This window comes from Hyperolius riggenbachi, chromosome 1 (genome assembly GCF_040937935.1).
Source record: "Hyperolius riggenbachi isolate aHypRig1 chromosome 1, aHypRig1.pri, whole genome shotgun sequence".
Taxonomy (NCBI): Eukaryota; Metazoa; Chordata; class Amphibia; order Anura; family Hyperoliidae; genus Hyperolius; species Hyperolius riggenbachi.
Window position 1 is genome coordinate 449,711,171 of NC_090646.1, and position 27,618 is coordinate 449,738,788.

Here is a 27,618-nt window from a genome sequence, read left to right on the forward strand (position 1 = left end):
GGGATAGCTAAGTGACAGGGCTGACCCCTGTACCGCGCTGCGCTAGATCGCAGCGCTGTACAAATGATTCTTTTTTTTTTTTTTTTTTTTTTTTTTTTTACATTGCATCCTGCCAGCTCCGATCGTGGTTGGCAGCAGTGGTGCTCAGCAGAGCTCGAATATTCGAGTAGCTCGAATATTCGAGCTCTTTTCCAGCTATTCGAGCTCGGTATTCGAGCTCCGAATAGCTGTAGCTATTCGAATGGGCTATTCGCGTACACTCGAATAGCCCATTCACTATTCGAGCTATTCGAAAAAACGGCGCTATTCGAGCTCGGTACCGAGCTCGAATAGCGTCATAGCCCAGATTGATGTCCTTAGAGCCAATCAGAGGGCTCCCAGGCCCTCTGACGGCAGCCAATCACAGAGGAGGACCCTGGCCAGCCCCTACCCTATAAATAGCGGCCGCCATGTTACGTTTCTCCGTCCTTGCCTGAGACTTGCATAGAGAGAGAGTTGCTCCTTTGTGCTTTGGCTTAGCAAGAGCTTTATTGTGGTCATTTACCTAGCGTTTTTGCTCACATACACCTCCTATACACACCTATATTGTTGTTAGTTAGTTAGACATTGTATTTTAGTTAGTAGCTTTTGTGTTACATAGAGACAGGCCAGCTGCTGCAGGCTTACAGCTTTAGGCCTCAGGGCCTTGCCTGTGTGGGCAGCTGTCCTCCTGTCCTCTGTTTATTTCTCTCTATTCTATACCAGTATTTCTGCTGTCCTTTACTACTGATTGTATTAGTATTGTAGTTATATACTGTAACTGTACTAGGACACTCACTGTCACTGTTCATAGGCTACTAGCTGCTCCTGCGTGTGTGCACTCACTTTCTGTGTACACACTACACACACTCTATTTCCTTCTGATAACTGATTGGTTATTGTAATTAGTTAGTTGTACTTACTGTTACTACTTACTGTACTAGGAGTCTAGGACACTCAGTCACTGTTCATAGGCTACTAGCTCCTGCGTGTGTGCACTCACTGTCTGTGTACACACTACACACACTCTATTTCCTTCTGATAACTGATTGATTACTGTAATTAGTTAGTTGTACTTACTGACTGTTACTACTTACTGTACTAGGAGTCTAGGACACTCAGTCACTGTTCATAGGCTACTAGCTCCTGCGTGTGTGCACTCACTGTCTGTGTACACACTACACACACTCTATTTCCTTCTGATAACTGATTGATTATTGTAATTAGTTAGTTGTACTCACTGTTACTACTTACTGTACTAGGAGTCTAGGACACTCAGTCACTGTTCATAGGCTACTAGCTCCTGCGTGTGTGCACTCACTGTCTGTGTACACACTACACACACTCTATTTCCTTCTGATAACTGATTGATTATTGTAATTAGTTAGTTGTACTTACTGTTACTACTTACTGTACTAGGAGTCTAGGACACTCAGTCACTGTTCATAGGCTACTAGCTCCTGCGTGTGTGCACTCACTGTCTGTGTACACACTACACACACTCTATTTCCTTCTGATAACTGATTGATTATTGTAATTAGTTAGTTGTACTTACTGACTGTTACTACTTACTTACTTACTGTACTAGGGACACTCACTCAGTCACTGTTCATAGGCTAGCTCCTGCGCGTGTTTGCGCGTGCGTGCACTCACTGTCTGTAGTGTACACACACTAAATTTACTTGTGATTACTACTGATTATTGTAACTGCTAGTTGTACTTCCTGACTGTTACTACTTACTTACTGTACTAGGGACACTCACTCAGTCACCTCACCCACCAACCCACTCCATTAAAGTACCCCACTTTTCACCCGCCCTTTTAAAAAACTTTTGTCTATACGCCCAAAACATCGAAGATGTCTGGAAGTGGCAGCCAGCGCGGTTTGGGCAAGGGGAAGGGCAGCAAGAGAATCAGGAGGAGAGGGAGCAGCATTGTGGCAAGCCGCGGGCGCGGGCACGCCACCATGCACAGTTCCGCAGCAGCAGCAGCGTCAGTGGCTAACATTCCTCCCATAGCCACTGGCCGTGGACGCCTTGGGCGCCGCCCAGCAGGAGCATCTGCAACTCACGCTGCAGAGACACAGCAGCAGCAGCGTGTAGCACCTGCTCCGATTTTCCTCCAGCCGGGTCGGAAACGTCCCATTGAGGAAAAGCATGCAGACACTGTGGTGCAACTCATGACGGAGGATGAGCAGCCCGCCATCAGCTCTGCATCTGAGGCCTCCACCCTCACCACCACCACCACCACCCCTGTTCGCAGCAGCCGCCCAGCAGGGTCTGGGGAGGAGGCCAGTTCACCGTCACTCGCCGACCTGTCATTCAGCAGTCTTTTGACCGCAGGCATCATGAGTAAATTGTCTGCTGTTGTTGGCGATCTTGAGGAGGAGATGCTGATGGGCACTTTGGGGGATGAGGGATTGGACAGCAAGACTGTGGCGACAGTCAAGCAGCCCATCCATGCATCAGGAGAGGAGTTTGGGGGGTCCTCATCCCAGCAGGACATGTTTCAGGAGGGGAAGGATGTTGATGACCCGGTGACAGACAGAGACTGGGTGCCACCACCTCCAGGGGATGTCGTCCTCAGCAGCTCTGAGGAGGAGGAGGAGGATGCTCTTGTGGGCCTTGCAAGGAGGCGCATCATTGCAAGCATTGGCAGCAGCAGTAGGCAGGTCCCACAGCCTGCTGGTGTCTCAGGCTCAGCAGCAGCAGCATCTGCCAGTACCACCACCAGCCGCACCCAAGCCCCCCAAGCCCCACCCCCAACCACCACAGGGAGACAGGCAGCAGCGCTTCCATGCCGTAGGGGGATGTTTCTGTCACCAATCTGGCGCTTTTTCACCATGCCCACAGTGTACAGCAAGTACGCCACTTGCAACCACTGTCAGCGGAAGTTGAGCAGAGGTGCAGACCCCTTAAAGTTCTGCACCAGCTCGCTCATCAACCACCTTGCTGCGAAACATTTCCACCAGCATCAGGAGTTCCAGAGGCTGAAGGCACTTTTTCTCCCGCAAGGCCATTCCTGCACTGCACCGCTTTGTGATGGCCAATGTGGAGCGAGGGCTGGAGCACGCGGTTGGTGAAAGGGTCCACGTCACCATGGACTCCTGGAGCAGCCGCTTCGGGACAGGCCGCTACCTGTCCTTCACTGTCCACTGGGTCAGCTTGGTGGAAGGGGGTGAGGATGGGAGAGCAGCAGCGGGCACAGCAGCAGCAGCAACACAGTGGGTGGTGCCACCCCGCAGGGTCAGGGGAACTGCAGCAGGTTCCTCCGATCCTCTGCCATCCTCCGGCACACCTGGCCAAACGCCCCGCCTCAGCAGCAGCGTGAAGGCCCGCCACTGCCAAGCGCTGCTGCACTTGGTCAGCCTTGGGAAGACCAAGCTGACGGCAACCCATGTGTTGGCCAAACTCCAGGAGCAGGAGAGGATTTGGCTGACCCCCAGAGGCCTCAGAGTCGGAGAGGTGGTGGCCGACAATGGGGCCAATCTGGTTGCCGCAATAGACAGGGGAAACCTGACCCACATCCCTTGTCTTGCCCACGTGCTGAACCTGGTAGTGCAGAAGTTCTTGCGCACCTACCAGGGGATGGGCGAACTGCTGGAAACGGCAAGGAACGTTGTGCGTCACTTCCGGCGCTCGGCTGCAGCCTGTGCGAGCCTGGAAGACGTGCAAAAGGAGCTGGATCTGCCACGCCATCGGCTGATCCTTGATGTTCCGACTCGCTGGAACTCCACCCTGGCGATGTTGGAGCGTCTGGTTGAACAGAAGCGCGCTGTCAAACAGTACCTTGCCCTGGCCACTGTTTCCGCCGCTCAGAGAAGGGACAAGACCAGCAACATCCCGTCCATCGTCCCCGATGATGACTGGAGGCACATGCAGCAGGTGTGCTTAGTGCTGGCTCCCTTTCTGCAGGCCACTAACATGGTGAGCAGGGACCATGCTATGGTCTGCGAGTGGGTGCCCCTGGTTTGTCTGCTGAACAGGGCCCTCGATGCTTTGCTGGAACAGGGAGCGGCAGCCTTGGACCAGCAGGAGCGGCAAGCAGCTGCACAGTCCACCTCTGAGGGGGAGGAGGAGGAGGACTTGGTGGAGGTCCCTGACCTTGCTGCTGATGAGGGGGAGCAGCGCAGTGCAGCTGAGTTGGTGCGGGGGTGGAGAGAGGATGAGGCTGACGAGGCAGAGGAGGAGGATGAGGACAGCAGCACTGCCGTCGATGTGCCAGCAGACGTGGCCCGCCTCTTCCCAATGTCAGCGCACATGCTGACGTGCCTGCGCAGAGACCCCAGGGTGATCCAGATGAAGCAGAGGGAGGACATCTGGATCAGCATGATGTTGGACCCACGCCTCAAGGGGAAGTTGAGCCAGTTCCTGCCGCCTGCAGGAGGAGACCCAGCGCAACAAATAAGGAGCTTGCAGCAGGCCCTTGTTGAGCGCTTGGAGGAAGCCTTCCCCCAGCCTTCCACCCCCACTGTCCAGCAGCCAGCACAGAGGCAGCAGCAGGTGCCTGCATCCAGCAGCAAGCGCCCCACAGACCTGCTGTCTCTCAGCCACGAGCTCTACAGGACTGTAGAGGCTCCGGCAGCAGTGACTAGAGAGGAGGTGCATGCAGCAGCATCCTCCACCGGTCACAGCCAGCGCCTGACCCGCATGGTGGCTGACTACATGGGGTCCTACAGCGGGCTTGACAGCGATGCCCCTGTTGATCCCATGGAGTATTGGGTCAAGCGCCTGGAGATCTGGAGCGAGCTGGCGCAGTACGCCCTGGAAGTGCTGTCCTGCCCCCCTTCCAGCGTGCTGTCCGAGCGCTGCTTCAGTGCAGCTGGTGGTGTGGTCACCGAGAAACGCTCACGTCTGTCTCACAAGTCTGTGGACAGACTGACGTTTCTCAAAATGAACCAGGCGTGGGTGGAAGGCGAGTTCCTGGCCCCTGTTGTCGGCGAGAGGGGGAGAAGAAGAAGAAGAAGAAGAAGGAGGAGGAGGAGGAGGAGGAGGAGGAGGAGAAAAAAAGAGGTTTCTTGCATCATTCACCCTCAAAACAAGTGTTGGAAGCTATTTAAGGCCATTTCGAATAGTCAGCTCGAATAATGAGCTCGAATACCGACTCGAATAGTGAGCTCGAATTCCGAGGTCGAATCGAATAGTAAAAATTATTCGACTCGAATATTCGACTGATCTCGAATAATTTACTATTCGAATTCGACCTAACTCGAATTTTGAAAAGGGGTATTTGAGCACACCAGTTGGCAGGCTTCTAGCAGATCCTCGTTCTGTTGATGTGCTGGGAATGGACAGTTATCTATGCAAAAGAGCTTCTCTGAGCTATTCGACCCACTGGTTCGAATACAGTCCTGTTTTCTGAAGCGCTTAAACAGCCAAGAAAAAGTGACAGACAGCTTGAGATAAGGATTTACTGCAGGAAAGTAAAGAGTCATTGTCACGATTTCGCAAACGCCATTGCGGCAAGCACATGTAAATGCGCCCAAACTATGATCTGGAGAGCCCCTTTAATTCATATGCCTGGCTTTTAGAAACTCAGTGCTCTTCCATCTCACCACCCCTGCCCTGGGGGATGTGAGGGAGTGTTTGTACTTACTGAAAGAAGCCATTCACCCTAAAATCAGACCATCCACACAGGAAAAAGGTTATCTATAAGGGGGGCAATAAGGATTCTCCAGGAAGTTTCTCCCATCCTAGTTTAAAGATAAGGAGAGGAACAGATCCCCTCATAAACTCATTAGGACCCATTCACATTCCTGCCTGTCCTGAGAATACCCAGAGACATGTCCCTGGCTTAATGAGCTTTTGATATCTCATTTCATAGTAGTCCATAATTCGAAGGATATTGCGGAACCGTTTGGGCCCAGTGGTCCACAACTCACAGTGCGCCATGCGACTAGCGCAGCACACCTTCTGAGACATTAATCGATCACCTAGTCATCTCACAGCCTGAGATATCGATTACATAGGCAGGGAAGGTGGCACTCCAAGCGAGTTTGATATCGATTGGTTCAGCGCATGATGACGGAATGTAAAATGTTGGGTTTTATATATGTCAGATATCCACTGAGTTATGGCATACTTGGAGAAACTGCCAATTCTGTCCCTTTAGACAATAGGGGCGGACTTCAGCAGCCTGAGATCAGATTGTTAAGGGTGGAAACCTCTCTTGTTACCATCCACACCCTCTGGCAGGGAAAGGGTTAAAACTGACTGACACTCAGCCTGGAGAGAGAGACCCCAGCCATTCTGTACCATCACGGATTTGGGCTGGATGATAAAACGATTAATACCCATTCCACAGAACCTTCCAGAATTGGACTACATATCTTCTGTGGGACGTATTATCGCAAAGGACACGGTAACTTGACAAACTGCTCAGATTGTAATCAGCTATTATTTTCATATTGAACCCTTATTATTTCTGTATCCATTTGTTTCTATTGCTATATTTTGTTCTGCATTATTTCTTTAAATAAACGATTAAAAAATCGTTCGTCTAAGTGCTGTTCTGAAAAATCTCCGCCAAAATAATTCACATCTTCAAAGAGAGATGTTACCATAACTGTTTTGATATTAAATATTGTTAGTTTTGCTATCTCTAGAAAGGTTGTCAAATTAACCCTTTTTCCTACAGAATTTAGCTAGAGTTAGAATTAGCGCATTCGCACACTTTTATTGCGGCTGGTGGCAGCGACCTGGCCTCTATATGAGAGCACAGATTGTATCGATTGTATGTACAATCAAAATTGGACTGTGTGTGGTCTCATCAACCAATCCAAAATGTTACTTTGCCTGCAGCTCTGACTGTCTTCAGGATTCCCTCCGGGTCTGAGGCTTTATGGTAAACTGCAGCAAAGGGAACAGGAATCGGTGGGTGAGTGCGCATACGTCACAGTCATTATTTCTGCTTTGTTTTATATCATAAAAAAGAGCTGGCGTGTGCAAAATGTACACCTTGTACTAGTGTCCGTTTACTCCAGGCCTTGAGGGAGTTCCTATAAGCTGTAACTTCTTTAATTCGGTTCATTGGATTCAAACACTTTAAACCGTAATCTGCTTATTTTATGAACATTCTCCAAACCTCCCCAAAACAACATAAAGCGCTCATAATTGACTTTTAATAAGGACATGCTGTAACATTGACTCGAACAGAGGTGTGTACCATGGCTGCTTTACAATCCATTTATGATATGTTCTGTATTTCTGCCACTGCAGGAAAATTAGATAGTTATTGATCAACTTCGCTTCTCAGAACTCCAGGCATTTATTGGAAAGGCCTGCTTCTCTCCTTAACCCCTTAGGAGTTTTATAATCTATTTAAACAAAAAACATGTATTTTCTGATGCTCTGCGGTAATAAATCTTTCAAACAATGCATGGCAATTTTAGCCTCCTCTGATATGCTTGGTTGCTCAAATAACCTGGATAATGGAACAGAAAAATGAAGGCTGCACCTTTGTATGTGCCAGAGAGACTGGCAGTTTATTATGTCACTGGCTGCCTTGCAAGCTTTGATGAAGGTATTGTTGAAGAAAGTCAGGTTGGCTAAGTGCGATTCCAAAGGAAGCCTTCAGCCCAGCCTTAATAAATCACCCTCTTCTGACTTGTCTGGCCTGCACACAGAGGGATCCTGCAGAGTACTTACTTTTTTTTTTTGCAAGGGCAGGAAAGAATGTGTGCCTGTTAATCACATTTGTGGGAAAGGTAATAAATTAACCTTTGTCACTTCTGTGACATCTCTATAATGTGGCCATTGCCAATAACCTTGTATATCATGTATCTTTATGGCTTTACTCTGTTTCTTTATATCACATCTGCTCTTACTGGTGCACAGTGTTCATCATATTAATACTAGTGTACTGATGGATAGAAACACACACCTATACTGAAAAGTCTGGGGCGATCTTTGTGTTATATATTTGTACATTTCCGGCCTGGTCCTGTCAGGTTTGTACAGTATGTGTTTCCACAGCTGTATTCACAAATAAAAGGTGTACATTTCTGGTCTGGTCCTGTCCTGTCAGTTTTGTAGCAGTTTTATGTTTTTCTATGGGTGAGTTATCACATAAAAGGTGTACATATCCTCTCCAGTCAGGGAAAACTGATAGAAAACTGATGCATAACTGGCAGGCAAGTACTGGACCGGAAATGTGCAGATTTATGTGTGAACCAAGCCTTACTGGATGAGTTTATTACTGTATAAATATGGGTAAATGATTATCCCTGCAATTCAAATAAGTTTAGTTACATATTTGTAGTCAATGTGTGGTGTTTATTTTCAGGAGCTGTTCAGAGAGAAAAGAAGTACCAGGTTCAGCCCGGCTTTGGTGACCGACGTGGGGGTGTCATTAGTGCAAGGACATATTTTTATGCAGATGAAGCAAAATGTGACCATCACATGGAGACCTTCCTTAAATGTATTGAAGCTTCCGGTATGTATGCATTATGCCTATTTTTATGGTAACTATTGATGTACTTTGAACCTTGTAATATTTATCCATGCCTGCAAAAGCAATATATATCTGCCTGGCATTGTTCACTTGGGCACAAAGCTGCCAGAGCCAAGTATTACAAACGCTAGGGACGTTAAACCTAACCTCAAAGTATGCCTAACTGCAGCCACCTCCTCTATAGACCACATTCTAGAACACCCTATACCTAGTGCTAGCCATCTTCCCCTAGGATTATTCTTCTGATAACTAACCTTAGCTTTCCCTTCTTTAACTAAGCGTATGCGTTTCCCAAATTAATATTTGCATATGTGATAATGGAGGAGGAAAGGAGAATCCAGCACTCACTAGTTTCTTGGACAGCTGAAGAAAGTTGACAGCCCTGAGACATATGCCATTTCCATGTGTCTTCTATAGTTCTGTTGCAATAGAGCATGCTCAAGCCCAACAGAACAGGTACCACACATAAGCAAAGCAGGAGAAGAGAAGATGACACAGCTAGACAGCTTTTTCGTGCTCCTGGCACTTGTTCACAGTCCAGTCAGTGTTTGACTGCACCATGAACCAGCGCCAGGAGAGTTAAACTACTGACTCGCTTGTCAATTGGTCCCTCCACTCGCTATAACCCTGCCGCTCCACCCTGAAGTGCCTTTTATCATACTCTAATAAACACTGTGCAAGCTATGCCTTTCCTCTCTTGCTTTGTTAATCTTCGGATGTAAACAAGAGAATAGTACCATTCCCAATACTTTACCTATTTACAGTCCCTTTGCCAATAGACACATATTGAAAATGTTGGAGGTTAGGAAGGTCTTAGTTAACAGGTTTGCTAATGGGCTCTCCAGGTTTCTTAGCATTATATTAGGGTTAGGCTAGGTTTATAAGAAGAAAGAACCAGGTTATATATCCTTTAACGTTACCATTTGGCATGAAGATAACTTTAGGGGTTAAAAAGTAATGTGGAGGCTGACCTATGTATTTCCTTTTAAACAATACCAGTTACCTGGCATCCTGCTGATCATCTTCCTCTAATACTATTAGCCATAGACCCTGAACAAGCAGGCAGATCAGATGTTTCTGGCTGAAGTTTGACTGGATAAGCTGCATGCTTGTTTCCAAGTGTGTGATTCAGAAACTACGGATGCAAGAAACATCAGCACGATGCCAGGCAACTAGTATTGTTTAAAAGGAAACCAATATAGTCACCTCCATGTCCCTCTAAGTTTTGGTGTCCTTTGAACTAAGCCTTTGCCCTGCTTAGTGCTTAAAATTGCTCCCATTTAGTGGCACAATATAACTTGAGTTGAATGCTAGACTTGTCTAGACTGCATTATTTTCAATAATGAGAAAATTTTACGTTACAAACTAGGCAGTGGCTGGTCTTGCTAAAAATCATACTGGTACTTTTGCCACTTGTGTGAAAGGTTCTTAGAACATATTTAGATCTAATTTACAGGGGTGGTGAGAAGAACCACGTATAACACCTGTGGGATTCCTTCCTTGCATTATCCTATAGTCCTTGTTGGCAGCACCCTAGGGTTCTGCCAGAATGTGACACAACTTTTATGGAACAGCACTTTTCTACCAGATGACCACTAAAGTATGTATTGAGCCAATCAAGTTAATTGCCTGGCTCTGGGTAGGTGATGATGGGCATCCTGTGAGTGGGGGGAATGCCAATTGAAATTTCCATTTGAGGTACAACACACGTATGGTGTTAGGCCTGAGGAGAGTGGTGTAGATGGCACCACAACATAATTAACAGTTATAGAAGTCAGCACTTCCGATACAAAAGGTGTTATCTTCACATAGTAGACTGTACAGCAGAGCATGCTGCTGCTATACTGTAATTACATTTCATATTGCTGTACACAACTACAGCACTGGTTGTAGATTATTCCTGTACCGCTTATTGGGCCCGGTCCAATTCACTTTTTCTTCTAGGAGATAATTTTTCATCTTCTGTTTAAAATAACATTTCAGCACTCTGCAAATGAGACAAAGTACTGTACTACGAGTTAGGTTAAAAAGGGCTCTCAAAATTATTCTTTCTTGCTGGTGGCTTAAAAGGCATTTTATTGATAAAATGTGAAAATATCACCTTTGAGAAAAAGTGAATTGGATTTGGCCCATTATGTTTTGCGTAAATAGTCCAGGAATAGGGACAGTCTCTTTTTATGTTGAGTGAAGCATTTTAAAGTATCTGGAGTGCAGACTTAATTACCTTTAATAATAGGACCATTTGCCGAAAACCACATTCAAATGGCGTTGAGAATTTGCCATTACCTAGCTGAACATTTTTTAAAAATGTCCTCCTTGCTTACAAAAATTATTTTCCCCGTTCTTTATAAATCCGATGTTCCACTGTACTGTGGAGCACTGAGTGACTGAATAGACAGGGTTGCTTCATTGTGAGTTGCAGCTGGTGTTTATTGATTCTGCATTGAGGTTTTGCAGTTTAAATGAATGTACAAACCATGTAGCGGCTAAATAATGTCTCTGAAAATTGTCTGGGTGCATTATGTTGCAATTTGTTGGCTGAGCAATTAATACTGAACATTATACAAGTTCTTTGTTTTCTGCTAAAGGCGAGACACAGTAATGAAGAAAAATAAAAAGTAAAAAAGCTTTTAACTAATTTATTACACTTTGTTTTCTTCTTAACAGAAAAAGGTCTAATGTTCTGACCTGCTATAGAACAGCTTTAATAAAGAGATGTGTTTGCAGACTGTAAGGAAACGCGGAAAGGCCGCTGTCTCTCGAGGTGAGGCGGCGCAGAAGCAGAGTCGAGGAACGAGCCGGGTTCGGCAACAGAGTATCAGAAATATCGAAGTACAAGATCAGAGTTCAGGAGGATAGTCAAGGCAGGCAAAAGTCATAACAGATAATCACAATCAAACTAGTACTTTAGCTATCAACAGAATCTAGCTAAGTGTAGGATTACAGCTCCAGCTGGTCCCGGCACACTTGCGGATCTGACTACGGATCTGGGTGCTCCCACATATGTGATCGCACGCCAGACAAAGAGCAAGTGAACAACCAGCAGTATATATACTCTAGGACCTTTCCAGGACCTCCCTAATTGCTGGTCCAATGAGAGCAGTGGAATTTGTCAGCTGACCCAGCTGGTCAGCCGACTCCCTTCTAACTGCTATTTAAACTCTGCCTCTGTGCTCGCGCGTGTAAGTCTGAATCTTGGTGGACTATCAATCCCAGCCACACCAGTACTGTCATGCAATGTATCTAGTGCGGGGGCCGCCTCTGATGAGGATTCCACCATTACCAATGCGGATTCCGCCGTTACCAATGCGGATTCCGCTGCACTGCCTATGCGGCATGCGGCGTTTTTTCCGCGTTGTGACGCCATGCTGGACGCGGAAACGGCTGCCTCACCTCGAGAGACAGCGGCCTTTCCGCGTTTCCTTACAGTACCCCCCCCCCCCCCGAGGAGTGGACTCCGGACAACTCCCACCAGGTTTCTCAGGGTGTAAGGCATTAAACTCCCTCACCAACTCATCCGCATGCATATGGTTCCCAGGTACCCATTGCCTCTCCCCGATGCCATACCCTTTCCTATGTACGAGGTACTGTACCGAGTTTTGTACCTTGCGAGCATCTAATATTTTTTCCACTTCATATTCGGGTTGGGTATCTACCAACACGGGAGGAGGTGGAGTAGGACCCACCTGGACTGCAGGTTTAAGAAGGGACACGTGGAAGGACTTCACCCCCCGCATGCTGGTGGGAAGGTCAATGGTATACGTAACATTGTTAATCTTTTTAGTCACGGAAAATGGGCCCACAAACCTGGGACCCAGTTTGGCAGATGGCTGCTTCAGGGTCAAGTGACGTGTGGACACCCAGACTAGATCTCCTGGCTGAAACTTCCATTCCACGGACCGTCTCTTATCTGCTTGACCCTTCTGACTCTGGAACGCCTTCTGCAAATTCCCCTTAACAATTCCCCAATTGTCCCTGAGTGACCTCTGCCAATCCTCCAGTGCAGGAAATGGGGACGAGACAACTGGAAAAGGGGAGAATTTGGGTGACCTCCCTGTTACAATCTGGAATGGGGAAAACCCAGACGAGGAATTCTTTAAATTATTTTGGGCGAATTCCGCGAAGGGCAAAAATTTCACCCAGTCACTTTGTGCCTCTGCAACGTAACATCTCAGGAATTGCTCCAGAGATTGGTTAATGCGTTCTGTCTGCCCATTCGTCTGTGGGTGGTAGCCTGACGAGAACGACAATTTCATGCCCATTTGGTGACAAAATGCCCTCCAGAATCCAGACACAAACTGGACTCCCCTATCAGACACAATGTCTTCCGGAATGCCATGCAGCCGGAAGACGTGAATGATAAACAATTCGGCTAATTCTTGAGCCGAGGGGAGTCCTTTCAGGGGCACAAAATGGGCCATCTTGCTAAACCGGTCGACTACCACCCAAATAAGACATGCCTTCAGACCTGGGCAATTCCCCCACAAAATCCATGGACAGGTGGGTCCATGGCTCACTCGGGGTGGGCAAAGGCTGCAACCTTCCTACAGGTGCCAGCCGGGAGGGTTTACTCCTGGCACATACCGCACACTCCTTAACAAACTCCTTGCAATCTGTTGCCAAGGAAGGCCACCAAGCACACCTGGCAATCAGATCCTGCGTTCTGGCCGCTCCAGGATGACCAGCATTCTTGTGGGTGTGAAAGAGTTGCAGAACTTGTAACCGGAATGGCAGTGGGATAAACAAGACCCCTTCGGGTTTCCCCTCAGGAACATCCCGCTGAAAGGGACCCAAAATCTCTGTCCAATCCTCCCAAGTCTCCGTGGCGGCTAACACCAGTTTCTGCGAGATGATGGATTCAGGAGCGGGGGGCTGTGCTGTCTCAAAAACACCTGGAGAGGGCATCTGCTTTGACGTTTTTGCTGCCTGGAGTGTACGTGATTATGAACCTGAATCTCGTAAAAAATAAGGACCACCGGGCCTGACGGGGACTCAGCCTCTTTGCCCCCTCGATGTATTCCAAGTTCTTGTGGTCAGTGTAAACAGTGATCGTGTGCTCTGCCCCCTCTAACCAGTGGCGCCACTCCTCAAATGCCAACTTAATAGCCAGAAGTTCCCGGTTGCCTATATCATTTTTTTTCTGCAGGTGAAAACCTGCGGGAAAAATAAGCACATGGGTGTAATCTGCCCTGCAACCCAGACCGTTGAGACAGCACCGCCCCCACCCCAACTTCTGAGGCATCAACCTCCACAATGAAGGGAAAGGACGTGTCAACATGCCTCAAAATTGGTGCTGAGCAAAATAATTTTTTCAATAGAGCAAATGCCGCCACGGCTTCAGGAGACCAGTGGTTGGTATCCGCCCCTTTTTTCATGAGACTGGTAAGGGGGGCAACTAACGTGGAGTATCCCTAAAAATCTCTGCAGGGCCTTCAACCCCACTGGCTGTGGCCATTCCAACACGGCTGTGACCTTGGCAGGATCCATTGAGAGGCCCGAGGTGGAAATTACGTATCCCAGAAACGTGACCGTGGTCACTTCAAATATACACTTTTCCACCTTAGCGTAGAGCCTATTCTGTCTTAATTTGTTTAGGACAAATTTCACGTGGACCCTGTGTTCGGAGAGGTTATTGGAGTAAATTAGTATATCATCGAGGTATACCAGTACGAATTTACCCAATACCTCCCGGAATACCTCATTGATTAGTTCCTGGAAGACGGCTGGCGCATTGCACAACCCGAAGGGCATCACTAAGTACTCGTAATGCCTGTCGGGTGTGTTAAAGGCCGTCTTCCATTCATCTCCCCTTCTAATGCGGATTAGGTTGTATGCCCCCCTCAGATCTAACTTAGAAAAGATCTTAGCAGTAGTGACCTGCGTGAATAAGTCGTCTATCAATGGTAACGGATAGCGATTCTTCACCGTGATTTTATTGAGACCTCGGTAATCGACACAAGGTCGAAGACCCCCGTCTTTCTTCTTAACGAAAAAAAAAGCCGGCCCCAGCAGGTGACCGAGAGGGCCGAATAAACCCCTTTGCCTAGTTGTCACGAATGTATTCCTGCATAGCCAACTTCTCGGGACCGGACAAGTTATACAGGTGACCCCTAGGGGGCATACAACCAGCACGGAGATCAATGGGGCAATCGAACGGGCGATGAGGAGGTAATTGATCAGCAGACTTGGGACAAAAAACATCAGAAAAATCGGAATATACCTCGGGAACACCCTCCACGTAAACCTTGGTCTGACCCAATGTCACCTTCCCCAGACACTGCTGATGACAATGATCGGACCATCTGGTTACCTGGCCCGTAGCCCAGTCGATTTGTGGAGAGTGGGCTTGTAACCAAGGCATGCCTAGGATAATAGTGGAGGTTGACATATGTAAAACGAAAAACTGTAATTGTTCCCCATGCAGTACCCCTATCGTGACCTTCACCTGCGGAGTCTGTGACAGGGGACGATCCCGTTGCAGAGGGGAATCGTCTACCAATCCGCATTGGTAATGGCGGAATCCGCATCAGAGGCGGCCCCCGCACTAGATACATTGCATGACAGTACTGGTGTGGCTGGGATTGATAGTCCACCAAGATTCAGACTTAACGGCGCGCGAGCACAGAGGCAGAGTTTAAATAGCAGTTAGAAGGGAGTCTGCTGACCAGCTGGGTCAGCTGACAAATTCCACTGCTCTCATTGGACCAGCAATTAGGGAGGTCCTGGAAAGGTCCTAGAGTATATATACTGCTGGTTGTTCACTTGCTCTTTGTCTGGCGTGCGATCACATATGTGGGAGCACCCAGATCCGTAGTCAGATCCGCAAGTGTGCCGGGACCAGCTGGAGCTGTAATCCTACACTTAGCTAGATTCTGTTGATAGCTAAAGTACTAGTTTGATTGTGATTATCTGTTATGACTTTTGCCTGCCTTGACTATCCTCCTGAACTCTGATCTTGTACTTCGATATTTCTGATACTCTGTTGCCGAACCCGGCTCGTTCCTTGACTCTGCTTCTGCCTCCTGATTTTGTACCCCGATATATCTGATACCCCGTTGCTGAACCCTGCCTGTACTTTGACTCCGCCTTTGCCTCCTGATCTTGTACTTTATCTGTCCGTGTGTGTACGACCTGGCTTGTCCGACCTCGAGAACCGACCTTACCGTTAGAGGCGGTTCCTCGCTCTGTTAGCGACCCTTCCTCCTGAGGGTCACTTTCAGACTATCCTTCCTACTGTCAGTCTGACTCCTCCCGTCTTGGAGAGCTCAGGTCTGCAGAAGGAATCTGTGCAGTACTCCTTGCTGCACTGAGGCCTAGTCCTCAAAGTGTTACTGTTACACCTAACACTACACTCTACTCAGGTGAACAGAGGTTAGCTAGTATATCTGATTATCAGTGATACTGCAGATCACGTATAATCTGGTATACATCTGTATTCCCAGTGATTCTGCAGATCACTGGTAATCAGATCCTCTCTGTGCTTCACCGATCGTTACACAGACTGAGGCTTTTTTTTGTTGTCTTTGCTTTGCTTTTTGCCATGTTGCAACTTGTGGTTTGTTATACAGGCAGGTGCAGCATTTCTGTGACCTATTGAAATGTCTCTAGAATTAAAAAATGTTAAGCATCACTTAGTTCTCTAATGGCAATTTTTAAAGCAAACCTTGTATGAAGAGAAGAAAAACATTAGAATCTTGCATTGCCTTTTCAGCTTCATATAGCATTGAGATCACCAGGGTTAAAAATACTCCCATCCCTGACGTCATTTGTGGTAATCTGACGCCCAGCTGTCTTCCTAGCGTAACCGTGAAAGTTCAGCTCTTAAGATCGCTTGACACTTTCCATGTTGCAGAACGCATGTCCTCCTATTCCCGATGCAGTGATGTAAAATCTAACCCAACTACCACTGAACAGTTCATATGCTCACGCTGCAAGGGAAAGTGAGTGGGGATTTACATCATTTCAGCTGGTAAAGTGGGTGAGGATTTACCTCACTGCAGCAGAGAATGATTTTGAATATTACATACCTTATATACTTGCAAATAAGCCTAATTTTTCATTGGAGTAGAACGGATGGTGGAGCACGTTTTGTTACTGGCAGAGGAGCCTAAGGATCTTACACTAGTGATCTCTTGCCAGCTGGCTCCCTGCTGTGTCCGTGTCCCCCTGTCCCCTGCTACACAGTTTGCAGGATGCTCTGCTCAAGACTACCTATGCCCCCTGGCTTGTGGAGTGTGCAAGCAACATCTCAGCGGTGCAATGATCGTGGATTCTTCCTGTGGCAATCGCTGTCTCATATCTATGACCCCGTCTAGTGGTGTCTTGAGACACAGCTTATCCTCCTTGGGGCAAATCTGGCTATGAGGAGAGGGGATGACTTGTACTTGGAGAACATCTGGGTACTGGGGAGGAGGCTATACTGGGGAGGGGGCTTATACTCAAGTCAAACACTTTTTCCTGGTTTCTGAGGGAAAAGTAGGTACCTCGGCTAATACACGAGTCATCTTATATGCAAGTATATACGGTAATCTCAGTAGGGAAAGTGGATGACTATTAACATAATTGCAGCAGAGAAAGTAGGGTAAAGATTTACATCATTGCAGTGAGGATGGGAGCAATGTGGCTCTTTTTCCAGGTTAAGCTGGTTAAGGTTTGTCTATACACGGAAATAATTCTGAAAATGTAAACAATCAAATGTATGGTAATATTGCACAGAAAACATTAACAGATTGATTGTGCTCCCAGTCTATAGATCTAACAGTTCTCACTTATCAAATTGAAGCCTCTAGATATCCAGTTCTCTGCTCCTAGAGCTGAAAGTCCAAAAACCACGCCCTCCAACTTGTGCTATCTCTCTTGTATCCCAGACCCACACGTCATATGTAAAGGTAGAGAAAAGACAAACCAACTGTGTGACTCCACTCAATGCGGCCCCTTCACTTCTCCCATTTAAGATAATTACCGTTGCCTCACAGCAGAGCCGGGACAAGGTCCTCCAGCAGCACCCAAAGCTGAGACACCAAAGTGCGCCCCTCCATCCCTCCACCCCAGCCGTCACACACTGATTGCTATTAGACTAAGAGGCACCCCAGGGCCCCCAACACCTTAATCTCTAGTTATCTGGCTTGTAGTCACTTCCATGTATCTCCTTTTCTTATTTCTTTCTGCTTCAAACGCAATTAGGAATGACAGCTGAATGAATTGTGCGCCCCCTCCTACACTGCGCCCTGAGGCTGGAGCCTCTCCAGCCTATGCCTCGGCCCGGCCCTGCCTCACAGCAAATGCAACTGCCAGTGCTGAGACACATCCCCACCCCCAATGTGCCCGCACTCACCCTGGCGTCCACTCTGATATCCAGAGGTAGGAATTGAGGCAGTTGGGGAAAAAAACAGCTACGGTTCCTTGACTCCTCCGCCAGATCAGGTATCGTCCATTACAACTGCTCCTATGTGACACCAGGGGTGACAACGCTGCAGATGCAGCTCTGTGCTCTCTTCCAAGAGCACAGAGCAGTGATTGGAATGCAAGGGGAGAGGCCAGGAACAGGCCGTGGAGATCCAGAGAGAAGGCTCTAATATACAGGGAGGGGGGTTATGCAGGAGTTCCTCTCCTGCTATGTACGTTCCTTCCACATTAGTTTGCCGACAAGCTGCTGCTAGCGGGGCGCAGGGGGGACTGAGAGTGGTGAGGAGGGCACACAAAGGCATGTAATTCAGATGGGTACATGTCGTTTTTTTTTTGTTTTGTTTTTTTTTGTTTTTTTACATTTAAAACCCCCTCAGTTACACTTTAACTAACCACCCTTTTCCTAAAGGTCACTCCTTCCTGACACCTAATCATTTTTAGTATCAAAAGGTCTTACTGGAGTGAAGCATTGATCAGAAGACGAAACAAATATTCCACACAGGGAAATGCAATAAGATGACAAAATAATTACAAGGCACAAAAGATATATCAAATCCAAATGGCAAAAACGTATGCATATGAAAAGAAAAGAAAACTGATTATTTAAAACTGGTCTAATCTGTCACTCATGATATCCAACATTCTCTCATATATTACAAGATTATGAACTCTGTGGACAATTGGCTCCAATGCCAGGCTAGGCCTGGGCCATTGGAAAGCCAAGACACCTAATACTCTTTAATGTTAACCCATCCTCTGATAAAATGCTCTTCCTGAACTGAGCCATCTAATCTCTCTCTCTCCCCTGAGTCCTAACCCTGCTATACTGGCACCTGACCCTAACCAAAACTCACCTTCCAGTATCTTCACGCCTGGTACAGGGGCGAATGATGACAACCACATCTTCAATTATTTTAGCTGAACACAAAGCCACAGAGGCCAAAAAAATGTTCTGCAAGGAAAATGCAGAGTAAACATTGTCCCAGCTACCAAAATTCAACAGTTTTTCAAGCTGACAGGCACAAACTACACCCTTCACCCACCTGTGTTACTTATACATGTGTCTGATACTCCACGTCCCTTGTAGATGTTGACACTACTATAATTTGCCATTTTGGACTGTAGATCTAAAGCAAACCAAAGCAATACATTGACATTACAACTATTTTTGTAGGTGGAAGTTCTGAAGATGGTTTTTCTGCAATCAAGCTTACAGCATTAGGAAGACCCCAGTTTTTGGTAAGCTTATGTTGCTTACATCTCAGCATTTTTAGTATGTGAACTGTCCCGGTTGGCTGACTCCTTTTAAAGCATGACTATCTACCATATGAAAGTGATGAAGAGAATACCATTGAGCTTTGGCAGTGACTTTACTTTGCTGCTCTGTTATGACAAACGTATTGCATTCTAGAGTAGAAATTGAAAAGGTTGTTTAACAGTTTTCTTGGGGTTATTTTTATCCACTTCCATTTTTTTCCTCTCTATCTCTGTACTCTTTTACTGGCTCAGCCTTTGCTCATTACAACCAATTTCTGTACTTTTTACTGAGAGAAAAACTCAGATAGATAAAAAGCCTTAAAGGATGGTTGTGCTTTCATACTATAAGTAAAGAGGTCTGCAATAGTAACTGGTACCTTATCACACATTTTAAAGAGAACCTGCCAGTCTCTTAATTTAATAAATGCATGCAGTCACTGCATACTATAATGCACACATTATATTATTCTATCAATAACCATAAATGTGATGCCTGTAAATGAGTAATTTGAGAATACTTTCTTTACTGACTATTAAAATATGAGTGCACTTATTTACATAAATGCATTAATTCACTTGCAAACAGCTTGCTGTTTTTTGTTTAATTGAAGTGTCTATTCTTGTGTCGAAGAAATGTGGAATATTCGCCTGGGTTATATCAGACCTGCTCTTAGATGCAGTGCCCACAGCATGAACTTCTCCACTACAAACCTGGATTTATTTGAGAGCTGTGTCTCTTATCCACTGTCTTCTAATTTTGGTAAATAATCACAGTACTAGCCTGTGGGCAACTATAAGCATTGCCATTCTAAATAGACACATCCAATGGTTATAGGGCACTTAAGGACTGCATTCTTAAAACCCCCTTAAAGAGAATCTGTATTGTTAAAATCGCACAAAAGTAAACATACCAGTGCGTTAGGGGACATCTCCTATTACCCTCTGTCACAATTTCGCCGCTCCCTGCCGCATTAAAAGTGGTTAAAAACAGTTTTAAAAAGTTTGTTTATAAACAAACAAAATGGCCACCAAAACAGGAAGTAGGTTGATGTACAGTATGTCCACACATAGAAAATACATCCATACACAAGCAGGCTGTATACAGCATTCCTTTTGAATCTCAAGAGATCATTTGTGTGTTTCTTTCCCCCTGCAGCTATCTTCCACTGAAGTGTCAGGCTGTTTCTTACTGCAGAGTGCAGACAGCTCTGCCCGTATGTAATTCATCAGTATGTGAAAGCCCAGCCAGCACAGAGGAGGATTTATCCAGCTTGTAAAAGATAAGAGAGAAGAGAGAAGCTGCCCTAATCTAAATAATACACAGGCAGTGTGCAGAGAGGGGCCTGGAGGGGGGAGATGCATCACAGAACCACAACACTGAAGAACTTGGCAGCCTTCCAGACACAGGCCGACAAGTCTGACAAGAGAGAGATAAGTTGATTTATTACAGAGATGGTGATAGTAGAACATGCTGCAGTAAGCCAGAACACATTAGAATAGGTTTTGGAACTTGTAGGATGATAAAAAACAGGATGCAATTTTTGTTACGGAGTCTCTTTAACCCCCTTGGCGGTATGAAAAATACCGCCAGGGGGCAGCGCAGCAGTTTTTTTTTTTATTTTTTTATTTTTTTTAAATCATGTAGCGAGCCCAGGGCTCGCTACATGATAGCCGCCTCCGGCGATAGGCGATCAGGAAATCCCGTTCAAAGAACGGGATTTCCTGGAGGGCTTCCCCCGTCGCCATGGCGACGGGGCGGGATGACGTCAGCGACGTCGGGACGTCATTGGGAGACCCGATCCACCCCTTGTCGCTGCCTGGCACTGATTGGCCAGGCAGCGCAGGGGTCTGGGGGGGGGGTTCCGTACGCCGCACCGGATAGCGGCGATCGGGCGCGCGGCGGCGGCGATCGGGGTGCTGGCGCAGCTAGCAAAGTGCTAGCTGCGTCCAGCAAAAAAAAAAAATTATGAAAATCGGCCCAGCAGGGCCTGAGCGGCACCCTCCGGCGGCTTACCCCGTGTCACACACGGGGTTACCGCTAAGGAGGTTAAAGAGAACCTGAACTGAAAATAAAAAGTCAAAATAACCATACACAGGTCATACTTACCTCCTGTGTAGTCTACTCCTCAATCTCTTTCTCCTCTCCTGCGTCCCATTTGTCCAATGTGATCAATGGAATTATCCGTCCTCCATTTTAAAAATGGCCCTTACCCCATAACAGCTTCCTGGTCAGCACACAGTTAAACTGTAATATCACCCACTTGAGCCATATGGAAACATAGGCATTACCTTGCACATTCAGTTGTAACTGGCAGCTGCTGATATATAACTGACAGCAACTGGTATATTTCAGTTCTGACAAAATATTGTCAGAATTGGAAGGGGATCACTGTAAGAAATGGTGAGCTTCTGAGCAGAACTGATGGTGAGGTTAGTATGTAATATTGATGTGCAGCTAAGTCATAAGCAGGGTGGCCTCTTAGATGACAGGTTGTATTGGCACTGAAGTGCAGGAAGCGCAGGATGTTCTCAAATCGTGACCTGGACATGGCAGCAGAGAACATGGGCATGTGATGTATTGGGTGCATAGACCAATAAGACCGCAATACATTCTTTTTGACTAGACCCATGTTAAGGAGAAGGCCCCAAAAAATTTTATGTTCGGAAACTTGGAGTGGTTTTCACCGAAAAGGCTGGGCATGGTAGCTTCTTGGATGGTGTTTGCGTATTGTGTGGCATAACGGTTGGTATCAGCCACAAGTAAGTCGAAGAGACCAGCAGTGATCAGAAAAAAAAATTCTGTCACTGCGGTGGGGCGGATGAGGGTTTGGCCGGGTGATTAGAAGCCCGCAGGGGGCAGATTAGGGCCTGATCTGATGGATAGGAGTGCTAGGGGGTGACAGGAGGTGATTGATGGGTGTCTCAGGGGGTGATTAGAGGGGGGAATAGATGCAAGCAATGCACTGGGGAGGTGATCGGAAGGGGGATCTGAGGGTTTGGCCGAGTGATCAGGAGCCCACACGGGGCAAATTAGTGCCTGATCTGATGGGTAAGTGTGTTAGGGAGTGACAGGTGGTGACAGGAGATGATTGATGGGTGTCTCAGGGTGTGATAAGAGGGGGGAATAGATGCAAGCAATGCACTGGGGAGGTGATCAGGGGTGTCTGAGGGCGATCTGAGGGTGTGGGCGGGTAATTGGGTGCCTGCAATGGGCAGATTAGGGTCTGATCTGATGGGTAGCAGTGACGGGGTGATTGATGGATGATCAGTGGGTGATTAGAGGGGAGAACAGATGTAAATAATGCACTGGGAAGGTGATCGGGGGGGGGGGGGGGTCTGAGGGTGAAGGTGGGTGTTTGGGTGCCCGCAAGGGGGCAGATTAGGGTCTGATCTGATGGGTAGCAGTGATGGGTGGTGACAGGGGTGACGGGGTGATTGATAGGTAATCAGGGTGTGATTAGAGGGGAGAATAGATGCAAGCAATGCACTGGCGAGGTGATCGGGGGGGGGGGGGGGAGTCTGAGGGCGATCTGAGATCGGGTGCCCGCAAGGGGCAGGTTAGGGTCTGATCTCATGGGTGGCAGTGACAGGTGGTGACAGGGGGTGATTGATGGGTGATTGACAGGTGATCAGTGGGTGATTACAGGGGAGAATAGATGTATACAGTACACGGGGGGGGGGATCTGGGGGGGGGGGGGCTGGGGAGGATCTGAGGGTGTGGGGGGGGGTGATCAGGAGCTCCCAGGGGGCAGTTTAGGACCTGATTTAAAATATAGCATTGACAAATAGTGACAGGGGGTGATTGATGGCTGATTAAGGAGGTGATTGGGTGCAAACAGTGGTCTGAGGGGGTGATCAGGGGGGGTCTGAGGGGTGCTGTGGGCGATCAGGGGGCAGAGAGTTCAGGATCAGTGTGCTTGGGTGCATACATACACAGCTGCCTCCTACCCTGGTGGTCCCTTGATCACTGGGACCAACAGGGTAGGAGGCAGCTTGTATAATACACTTTGTATACATTACAAAGTGTATTATACACTTTCTAGCGGCAGATCGAGGGTTGGCAACCCGCCGGCGCTGCTAATTGGCTGGCGGGTTGACGTCGCGGGTGGGCAGAGACTAATGCCGGCGGGTGTGTGCGTATCTATGCGTGCAATCCCCGGCTATTCAGTCCCCCGGGTGCTTGCACCGATTGGCATTAGGCGGTCCTGGGGGGTGCCACTTTGACGACGCTCATAGGTAGTGGGCGGTCGGCAAGTGGTTAAAGAGACTCTGTAACAAAAATTTCAGCCTTATTTCTTCTATCCTATAAGTTTTTATACCTGTTCTAATGTGGTCTGGATTACTGCAGCCTTTTCTAGTTGCACTGTCTCTGTAATATATCTAATCTTCTTTTCTTTGTCAAGCTTTGTTGACCCGCAGAGGAATGGGATGCCTCTGTTGTAATGAATACAAGTTATGCATGCCCCCTGCAGGCTCTGTGTGCTTTTACTCCTCACTCTCTGTTCTCAGTTTCTGATGCAGTTTGTGAGGCTGAGGGGTGGAAGGGAGCTGCCTGTCACATGCTGAGAAACTGTGCCGATAATTCACTATGTAATAAAAACTTGTAGTATACTGTTGATATATGTGTATATATATATATATATATATATATATATATATATATATATATATATATATATATATATATATATATATATATATATATATATATATATATATATATATATATATATTTATATATATATATATTACAGTACAGAGAAAAAGTTTGGACACACCTTCTCATTCAAAGAGTTTTCTTTATTTTCATGACTATGAACACTGTAGATTCACACTGAAGACATCCAAACTATGAATTAACACATGTGGAAGTATAGTACATAACCAAAAAGTGTGAAACAACTGAAAATATGTCATATTCAAGGTTCTTCAAAGTAGCCACCTTTTGCTTTGATTACTGCTTTACACCCTCTTGGCATTCTCTTGATGAGCTTCAAGAGGTAGTCACCTGAAATGGTTTTCAATTCATAGGTGTGCCCTGTCAGGTTTGATAAGTGGGATTTCTTGCCTTATAAATGGGGTTGGGACCATCAGTTGGGTTGTGGAGAAGTCAGGTGGATACACAGCTGATAGTCCTGCTGAATAGACTGTTAGAATTTGTATTATGGCAAGAAAAAAGCAGCTAAGTAAAGAAAAACGAGTGGCCATCATTACTTTAAGAAATGAAGATCAGTCAGTCCGAAAAATTGGGAAAACTTTGAAAGTGTCCCCAAGTGCAGTCTCAAAAACCATCAAACGCTACAAAGAAACTGGCTCGCATGTGGACCACCCCAGGAAAGGAAGACCAAGAGTCACCTCTGCTGCGGTGGATAAGTTCATCCGAGTCACCAGCCTCAGAAATCGCAGGTTAACAGCAGCTCAGATTAGAGACCAGGTCAATGCCACACAGTTCTGGCAGCAGACACATCTCTAGAACAACTGTTAAGAGGAGACTGTGTGAATCAGGCCTTCATGGTAGAATATCTGCTAGGAAACCACTGCTAAGGACAGGCAACAAGCAGAAGAGAATTGTTTGGGCTAAAGAACACAAGGAATGGACATTAGACCAGTGGAAATCTGTGCTTTGGTCTGATGAGTCCAAATTTGAGATTTTTAGTTCCAACCACCGTGTCTTTGTGCGATGCAGACAAGGTAAACGGATGGTCTCTACATGCCTGGTTCCCACCATGAAGCATGGAGGAGGAGGTGTGATGGTGTGGGGGGTGCTTTGTTGGTGACACTGTTGGGGATTTATTCAAAATTGAAGGCATACTGAACGAGCATGGCTACCACAGCATCTTGCAGCGGCATGCTATTCCATCCGGTTTGCGATCATTTAATTTTCAACAGGACAATGACCCCAAACATACCTCCAGGCTGTGTAAGGGCTATTTGACCAGGAAGGGGAGTGATGGGGTGCTGGGCCAGGTGACCTGGCCTCCACAGTCACCAGACCTGAACCCAATCGAGATGGTTTGGGGTAAGCTGGACCGCAGAGTGAAGGCAAAAGGGCCAACAAGTGCTAAGCATCTCTGGGAACTTCTTCAAGACTGTTGGAAGACCATTTCAGGTGACTACCTCTTGAAGCTCATCAAGAGAATGCCAAGAGTGAGCAAAGCAGTAATCAAAGCAAAAGTTGGCTACTTTGAAGAACCTAGAATATGTCGTATTTTCAGTTGTTTCACACTTTTTGGTTATGTACTATACTTTCACATGTGTTAATTCATAGTTTGGATGCCTTCAGTATGAGTCTACAATGTTCATAGTCATGAAAATAAAGAAAACTCTTTGAATGAGGTGTGTCCAAACTTTTGGTCTGTAGTGTGTGTGTGTATGTATGTATGTATGTATGTATATATGTGTATATACACATATATACATACATACACACACAAACAAACATATACATATACACACAAACAAACAAAACACACACACACACACACCTTCTTGGTTAGCTGCCATGTCCATGGGTTTTGTTTGTAAACACTGCCCAAAACTGGTGATTAAAAGCCCGGATCGTGACGGGGAGCGGCGGAAATGGCAAAGAGGGATCCAGGAGATCACATCATATCTGTACTGCATAAACAAAACCTGGAAAGTCTTATTTTTTTTAGTATTTATATAGTGCCGACATCTTCCGCAGAACTGAACATAGTATTGTCATGAACTGTCCCTCAGAGGAGCTCACAATCTAATCCCTACCATAGTCATATGTCCATCGTAGTCTATGGCCAATTTATGGACAAGCCAATGAACTTATCTGTATGTTTTTGGAATGTGGGGGAATATCTGGGTGCCTGGAGAAAACCCACGAAAATATGGGGAGAGCATACAAACTCTGTGCAGCTCTGTCTTAATGATGCAAGATTGAGGTGGTCTCAGGGTTAATCACTTACCTGATTGGCCGTAATTCACTCATTCAGGTGAATGCTCTGCCCCCCTCGGAAATGCAGCTGTGGCGGGTGTTTTTTTTTTTTTCAAAGCTTCTGGCTACCCTCATCTGCTGTAGTCTGCCCACATCTCAGTAGCCGCAGCCTACTTGGTGGCTGCTGAGCTGGGGGCGTGCCACGGCAATATAGGCAGAGGTTTCCAAAGAGCTTCAGAAACATGGCACGACTCGATTGCCGATGAGAGAGAGTGGGGTCGGAACATCACCTGTGAACGAATTACAGCCAATCAGGTAAGTAACCCCAAGACCCTTCCCTTCCTGCATCAATACAGAGCCTGACATAAAAGGCTTTGCCTTTTATACTGGAGGTAGTCTTTATAGCTGGTACACACGCCATTCAATTTTCACTTCAGATCCTCTTTCTGATTGAGAAAATAATTTGCTGTACTGCTGAAAACTCTGCAAGGGTCCCAACAACCACTATAAAGTTGGGGGGGGGCTGGTGTAGCCCAGCAGGGCCCCTAACCTAATGCCACATCTGGGGGGATGGGGCAGCGAGAGGTTTCCATGGTGGCTCAAGGCTAATTTTTCCGGGGGCCCTATTGTAACTAGAGATGGCCCTGGGCATAAGATGGGGGGGGGTTTAGTGTTAGGCATGGTGGTGGGGTTAGTGTTAGGCATTGGAGGGGGTTTTAGTGTTGGGCATTAAAGGGGGGGGGGTTAGTGATGAGTATTGGAGGCAGGCTTTAGTGGTTGGTGTCAGGGCAAGGGGAGGAGGGTTAGTGTTAGGCAATTTGAGCAGGGGTTTGTGCTAGAAATTGGAGAGGAATTTTTAGGGATAGGCTTCAGGGGGTGTGATTAGGTTCAGGCATTGTTGGAGGGAGAGCTCTGTGTGAGAATAAGGTTAAGTTACAGTAAAATATGGAGATTACTAATATTTTACTATCAAAATAACCCACTGAACCATAGTAGAATATTAGCAATGTACTGATATTCTACTTGCAGCTATTCCCGGCGCCCATTTTAAATGTACGCGTTCGGAAGAAGAAAAACTGTGGTCTTGTAGCTGCCACAGAATATTGAAGTTCAAAAATGAAACCGCTCTGCACGTCTGCAAGATCCATAATGGGAACACACATAGGCCCGTTCTTACCTCTTTAGATAATGAATTGAGCAGAGTTCCCATAATGATCACAGATCTCTCAATTTGTATTTTGTCATACTGAAGAAGTACTGCTGAGTTTTTTATCCTTGCTACAGAAAGGAGTAGACTTCCCCTGTAGGTAAATCCTATTAATTCTGATCTGGTCAGTTAATTACATAAATAAGGGATTACATTATAATCTCATTACAGAGACAAAACGGATTAAGTGTAATGATACAATTTGCTCAGTTTTGTACACTGTTAAAAAAGGAAAATCTCTGAACATTCTGCGCTGTTTCCTTGTGTATTGAACTTGTAATTTAACGGACCTGCATTGGGAACTGATATCTCTGGTCAATGCCACTTTAGACCTTGCTGATTTAATAGACACCAAGAGATACACAGCTCTTAA

At 46.5% G+C, this 27,618-nt stretch overlaps 1 protein-coding gene across 1 annotated transcript in view; it reads left to right on the forward strand.

Moving 5' to 3' along the window:
• The window catches only part of PRODH (proline dehydrogenase 1), a 230,870-nt gene that overhangs the window by 97,102 nt on the left and 106,150 nt on the right, over positions 1 to 27,618 (forward strand). The window contains exons 4-5 of the mRNA XM_068238726.1: positions 8,302 to 8,451; positions 19,049 to 19,113. Coding sequence (XP_068094827.1) covers positions 8,302 to 8,451; positions 19,049 to 19,113 — 215 coding nt within the window. The remainder of the gene's footprint in view (positions 1 to 8,301; positions 8,452 to 19,048; positions 19,114 to 27,618) is intronic.